The 6,938-nt window shown below is 44.3% G+C and overlaps 1 protein-coding gene across 2 annotated transcripts; it reads right to left on the reverse strand.

The window, feature by feature from the left end:
* Positions 1-3,536: 3,536 nt before the first annotated feature.
* Positions 3,537-5,927, reverse strand: Tex38 (testis expressed 38). Of its 2 annotated transcripts, none has more exons than XM_090333759.1 (2): positions 5,857-5,927; positions 3,537-4,272 (listed from the first exon to the last, which is right to left on the reverse strand). In XM_090333759.1, the coding sequence occupies exon 2, from the start codon at positions 4,145-4,147 to the stop codon at positions 3,671-3,673; it is 477 nt and encodes a 158-aa protein (XP_090189885.1). In that variant the 5' UTR covers positions 4,148-4,272; positions 5,857-5,927; the 3' UTR covers positions 3,537-3,670. The 2 variants fall into 2 exon arrangements, with proteins under 2 accessions (XP_090189885.1, XP_090189884.1); XM_090333758.1 differs by lacking the exon at positions 5,857-5,927 and adding an exon at positions 4,725-4,912.
* Between the last annotated feature and the right edge of the window lie 1,011 nt (positions 5,928-6,938).

The following is a 6,938-nucleotide window of genomic DNA, read 5'->3' on the forward strand; positions in this document are numbered from 1 at the left end:
TAGCAGTTAAAACTGTGTCCACATCTCCTTAAGGTATCCCTCAGCCCAGGTGCTGCCATGGGGTTTGGCCTGGGAGCTGGGGGCATTGATTCAGGGAATGGACATGGAGACAGCCTAGCTCCAAGCTCAGGAAAGTCAGATTCTGGGTCTTTGTTCTTGTTCTCTCAGTTAACCCCAACCTGGGAACCAGAAAAGCCCTATTAAGGATCTTTCTCATTTTTAATCCTCTGTTAGCGTTTTTGAGTATAAAAATTTATCCAGTTGGGGATCTTTATTTTCCTCCCTAGTAAGCTAGGTTATCTCTCCCTACCCACCACTCAAGTCTGTCTTAAAGCTATCACTAATTGGCTTCTACCTTTAGGGTGCCCTCTATTCTTTATTATGGCAGAGTCCAAGTCCCTGGTCACTGTCACAAACTGACCACCAGAATATTGGAAGAAAGCTATGCTTCTGGTTTTAACCCCAGAAGCTATACCCCCTTAATCTAGGGGCTAACTGAGAACATGATAAACTTCTTGGTAGGATGCCTAATGCAAAAGGTATGAAATGAAGACATGTGAAAATATTACTCATCAGCTCAGAACTTGTTAAAGGGTCTCTGCTCAGAAGATGCTAAACTATAGCCAGCAGGCCTGGAGCAGGAGCCTTCACAAGATGGTAGAAGCCCTTCCTTAAGTGCTTTTGTGGACCTGCCACAGAAGGTCCCTGGGCTAGAAGGATGATACCTATTGAATGATACTGAGTTAGACTTATGAGTTGGTGGTGTTCCTGGAAGCAGTCTTCTAGCATTGCTAAAGGAAAATCTAACTTTACCAAATTTAATTTTGCTGTAGCCAAGTCAGGAAGACACTAGAGAAGCTTTCTTAGTAGAGAAAGAACATTTCCATTTAACTTGTCCAAATTGCTGTGAAGCCATGGATGCAATCCAGCACCTTAAATATTTAAAGGTTAGGTTTTTTTTCTTTGCATGATAGTCACCTTTGAGTTGGCTAACTTTTTTTTCAAGAAATATTAAAGTTTAATTAAAGTGAGACAAAGTCTTTCCATGAATATACTTATATCATTATGATTTATGTTTTTTCCTTTTTTAAGTTTTTTTTCCCTTTAACATTTTCCTTGCCTATTTATGCTATTTCCTTTTCTTGGAAAGGGTAATATATAGTTTAAAAGTAACCTGGCACTTTAGGTAACTTGAAGATGACTCTTGGTTTAATAGCTGCCTTCCCTGCTTTCTCCCACACATACTTTTTTTTAATATATACACTCTTACAAATTTTGTAATAACCAAATAAATTTCTAGCAATAAATTGAATTATACTGCTATATTTGTATACATTGTACCATAAATAGTGTGTCTGTACCTGGAAGGTATTTGTTTGAGAACTGATTTATATGAAATATATTGAGGGTAATGTAGCTTGTCCTTTTTAGTTTGACTTTTTATTCATAGGCAGATACTTTCAGGGCACCTTAACTCTTTGTGGTGTGTGTACTTTTGTTTTGCATCTCCTAGCTATCCATATGGAAAAGTTTTTTTAGTTTTCCTTCTTCCCAGCTGGAGCTTGTCTTCCTGCATCACCCCTGAGCCATGTGTAGTGCCATCCCCTCCCCTTCCAAGTCAGCAGAGTATCCGTACTACACTCGGCCCCATAATACCCTTGTCATTTGACCCTGGCAGAGGTAGGTATCTTGACACTACTTTGTTCAAAGTTGAACACTCACTGGCTTAAGAACCACAAAAGCCTATCATACAATGTTGATTTGAGATGTTATTTATATGTTGTTCTAACTTACCAGCCTGTGCCTGCATTGAGCTATAGTGAAGCCTCACCTGCCACATCTCAGCTTGGAGAAAAAGATGGGGCAACAGTGAGTTTGCCTTTGGTTTCAAATCCTTTTTATCTTCAGAGTCTAGTGATTCCAAGTTCTTCTCTCCTAAATTTCAAAACACTCACTTATTGAGACTCATACTTTCTGGAGTATTGTTTACTTAAAGAACTTCCTCAAGTCCAATAGGGTGGCTCACACCTGTGATTCTTGCTCTGGGGAGGCTGTGGCAGGAGGATTGAACGTTCAAGACCAGTCTGAACTCATTGAAAATCAGACAAGTCATGTGGAAGGGGAACCAAAGGAAGAGAGCCCCTTGCTTCATAAGATGGCTTCAGTGTTGTGTGACAGCAGAGAGGTGCCTGGCTCTCAGGAATGGGTCCTGTGCAACAAAGCTAAGTAGTAGGTACCTCGCCCTGCTTCTGCGTTCTCCCTTCCTTGTGGTTTCCTTTCTTTGCCTTTGCTGGACATAGCTCCTCAGCGCCCAGCCTGCCAGTAACCGTGGAAGGTTTTGATTATGATGGGCTCCTGTTCACAATGCCTGTTTTTAGTGACAGCTTTTGCTTGCTACACACCTCATTGGCTTGCTTGCCAACACCAGCTAGATTCGGGTCCTTTCATATCCAAACCAGAACACGTTTGAACATTCCTGTGACTTGATAGAGCATGTATTTGTAAATGAATCTAACCTACCTTTGTTTTCTCTTTGTTTTCTCGTGTTAAGAAATGTAAATCTGCTTTTGTTTGGGGAGATCCATTTTGGAAATGTGTAAATGACTTTGGTTCTGATTAGGGAGTGAATCAAGGTTTTCATGACTTGAGCTTTGCTTATTTCATATCAGTTATAACATCATTTTAATGTATCTAAATAAAATATTTCCTTTCTCTCAATTGTGTTTTACTAAAGAGGCTTCCCCATCCCCTTATTTAAAAAAAAATGGTTTGATCCTAGTTTTATGAACTTCCTCTTGAAATCAAATACTAATAGATGGTAGAAACAAAGCAATGTTCAAAAATCTACCTTAAGAATTACAGCGTTTAGTTGGCTGAGAATGTGGCTTAGTGCTAGAGTGCTTTCCTAGTGTACACGGAGAAAGTAGAGAGTGGCACTGGGGCTCAAGTGATAGAGGACTAGCCTTAAACAAAAGTAGTTCGGGGAAAGTGCCCAGGCCAAATTCAAGCCCTGGGACTGACCAAAAAAAAAAAAAATAGTTGCAACATTTGGCCTCAGGCAGTGAGCAGAGCTCAGGCTTTCATCACATGCAGAATGGCATGGGGCAAGGTGATGCTCATTGTGAGAGGCTCAAACATTTACGTCTTTCGTATTTTGAGATTCAATATAAAAGGCAGACTTCCCAGGCAGATTCCACCACGTAAGGAGCAAATAAAGATTTAATGCCCATTGCTAAAGAGAGGTGATACAGATGGGCTTGGGGTTTTCTACAAACCTCCACTTATTTACTAGGGTCTGGGAATACATACATGGTCAGTGACCTTTCCCCTTGAGGAAATCCATGCATAAAGCTTAGTTTGAAAATAATGCATTTATAAATATGGCCATAACGAAGGAATATTGAGTCTGTCCACAAGTACTAGCACATCGTGCCTCCCCATAGCCAGCCTCCACTTCCTGTTTTGACCAAGTTGTTTGCAGAGTGTTCCCACCCAACAGGAAAGGAATTGCCCTCAAATGAGCAAAGGAGACACAGAAGAGTTTTAGACTTTGTAATTTTTCATACAGTGACAGCCAGATGGGCTCTGACCTCTGTCAATACCACCTTGAGGTTCCTTCCATTTTCTGCTCCATCCCTTGGTCCCAAAGCTCCAGCCTCAATGGAGGAAGCTACAGCTCTGAAGCAAAAGGCTTGGTGTTGAAGCAGTTCCCCCTATGGGCCAATGTGGGTAAGGAATGGAAGCGGACATTCCTTTCAGGACAGTTGGCCAAAGGGTAGGACACAGAGTGGTTCAGCATAGGAGGTAGGTTGCAGAGCGATAGGGCAAAAGGCACCTCCTGAAAGATGGGAACTGGGAGGGGGGAGCTGGTCTGGGGCTGCAGTGGAGAAGAAAGGGGCTGCTGTGGGGCCACAAGAACAGGTTGTGGGGGACCAGGAGCCTCGCCCCTGGGGCTGCTGTCTGGGACAGCATGGGCTCTGCCTTCAGAGATTTCCGTCTCCCACAGAGGATCTGGATTCTGGGCTTCAGTCTCCATCTTGGTGGCAGCAGGAGGAGGGCCCATATTAATGGCTGTATTCATGCCATAGTGACGTCGCTTGTTTATCCAGTACAGCAGTGGGCTGTAGGTAAACGTGGCAGCTCTCATCACCTCCACCCACTGCTGGGCACGCTCTTCCCGCCGCAGGTTCTTCTTCCAGTGAAGAAAGAGAATGCAGCTGCCCGTGACCACCGAGCACAGCCCCAGGAAACCAAAGTACAGCAAGACCCACACTAAGGAAGAGAAAAATACAAGGAGGCAGGCTAGCTGATGATGCTGTAGGTCGGGATCTGAGTTGTTCCTCATCTATCTCCTCGAACCACTCATTAATCAACCCTTCTCATGAGACCTTCCCTCCCTCCTCCTAGGTTTGTGTCATCATTCTCTAATTCAGACAGGAAATTCTAAGGAACTTAAGGACGATAAGGAACACTAGGTCTAGAAGAGGCATAATCTTGGTCAGGTTGTCAAGCTGTGGCTCCCAGCCCAGGAACCCATCCAATCCACTGGACTGAGAAATCTCATCAAGGACAAGACTATTAGAGAAATGAATCCAGCAGTGGACAGGGACGTCCTTAGTTTTCTAGAAGAGACTGTTTCCTCTTAGCACCCCATTCATGCAAAGTCTTGTTTGGCCCCACACCTAAGGATACAAAGTGAAGGGCAGAACTGGAGATATACTTACTGCCAGGGAGGCTCAGGTCCTGTTGGGAATCCATAGGGATGTGCATTGGTACCCAGTCTACTGCTCTGGGGTGAGGAAACTCATCCACTAATCTGCCCACCAATGGGAGTCCTCAGAAGGCCTAGGATCTCATTGTTGCCTAAGGGAGAGGTCACCAAGTTCTGACCACTGAGCATTCCAGGGGGCAGTGCTTATGAAGTAGTCTTGAGATCATGCAACAAAGGGACTCCATCCACTGGTATCTCATGAGCCCAGTGTGTCCCATTACTTTTACCCGAGACCAGTCCCTCCCTCCCCGCCCCGTTGTGGTGAATCCATACAGCAGCCCCCAGGCTAGGGCCTCACACTCTCAAGGTGAGAGTGACCCATGTTGGTCACTAGGAAACCATGGCCAGATACCTCTGCAGTGGGAGGGGGGGTGGAGGAGCACATAGTGTTCCCAGGAGAAAATCTGCTCAAGAGAATGCCTACTCAGTGGTCAATGCTTCCCTCTTTGGCTCCTATAATCTCTCTTCTGTTTCATTCTCTTCCTTCCAATAAATGCTGGCAAAGGTTTCCAGGACATCGAGCCCTGTGGGATTTACCCTTTATCTGGTCCTGTATCTCTAGCCTTCCGTTTCCAATCATCATACTCCTTTCCCTCTGGCCATCTTAGGCTCCTCAGCAGACTCCTTTTTATTCACCTTTCTGGAGTCTTGCTCCAGCTGTTTCTTCAAGAGTGGCTCTTCACTGAATACTTGATTAGCCTAGCCTCACAGGTTCAGCTCAAATGCCTGTTTTGTGGCAAACAATTCTTGCTATTGTCTTCCCAGAATCACATTATCTTTAATAGAAGAAACTAGAAAAGTGTGGAATCCAACTGACATCAGACACTTAAAGTCCTGGGGGGCAGAGGCGGGAGCAGGGGTAGAGGGAGGCAGATCCTTCTTTTTCAACCAATCCCTAGGACTCAAGTCAGAGACATGCTTAACATCTCCCAGTGAAGCTTGAGCCATTTACTAAACAGCTTAGGCCTTTCTAAAACTCCTGGACCTAGCTTGGTTTCTGAACATTGTTTATTCTTTTCCTGCTAGTTCCCCAATGAGGGACTCGAGGCACTCTTCACACGGAATTCTCCCCAGGGTCCACTTACCCCTGCTTGTTAGTATTCTTTGATGGCTAACCTCATTTCCCCTGGTGTCGGCAAGCTCCCAGGCTCTCGGGCTCCATCTTGAATTCTATCTACATTCAGCACCCAAGTTATCTCTAACACAACTTGCAACGTTATGTCTCCAGCCTAGGACATACCTCAGACCTTGAGACTCATACCCAACAGCCTAGATGGCATCCTCTTTTCTGGTCAATTATGTCTCAAACAAACACCTGATCATTCTTCCTCCTATCTACCTTTCTTCCCCTCTGTAAACAGAAACTCTTATTTCTAGTAATTCCGATTCAAACCCTGTAAGTCACCTTGACTCCTTTCACGCTATCATATCTGTTTGTGCAGCTTTAGGCTTTTCTTTCAAAGATATACCTGAAATCTGACCACTTTTTCCCTCCCATCATTTTAGTCCAAGTACTTCTCTCAGTTAAATCACTGGTTTGACTAAAGGGGTGTCTAGGACATGACACTTTAAATACGAAAACCAAGAGAATTCTGGGTAAAACAATAAGTCACCCTTGTGGGCATTTCAATCTTTGCTGCCACGTATCCTAAATTTCAGCGGCATCTGTGTGTGTGTGTGTGTGTGTGTGTGTGTGTGTGTGTGTGTGTGTGTACATATATGGCAGTACTGGAGTTTGCACTCAAGGCCTCACATTTGCTCAATGTGCTTGCTTAGCTGGCACTCATTCAGCCTAGCTCTTTAAAAGTTATTTGGAGATCGAGATCTCAGACTCTTCTGCCTATACTGGCTTCAAATCAGAATGTTCCAGATCTCAGCTTCTTGAGTAGCTAGTATTATACAGGCATCACCACCAGTGCCTGGCTCTGAATGATCCTTTTTGAAGAGCTGATCATGTCAGTCCTCTGTTCAAAATCTATAGCAACTTAGCAACTTCCCATCTCATATTAAAAACCACAGTCCTTAAGGCAGGCAAAGCCCTGACTAGAGCCAACACCCCCCTCCCCCCCATGCCTTCTTAGTCTCATTTCAGCTGCTGTTTCCTCACTTTGAGATGCAGTAGCCTCCTTGCTCTTCCCAAAGTATTCTCCTGTATCAGGGCCTTTGT

The sequence above is a fragment of the Megascapheus bottae genome, chromosome 6 (genome assembly GCF_031878675.1).
Source record: "Megascapheus bottae isolate mThoBot1 chromosome 6, mThoBot2.hap1, whole genome shotgun sequence".
NCBI lineage: Eukaryota > Metazoa > Chordata > Mammalia > Rodentia > Geomyidae > Megascapheus > Megascapheus bottae.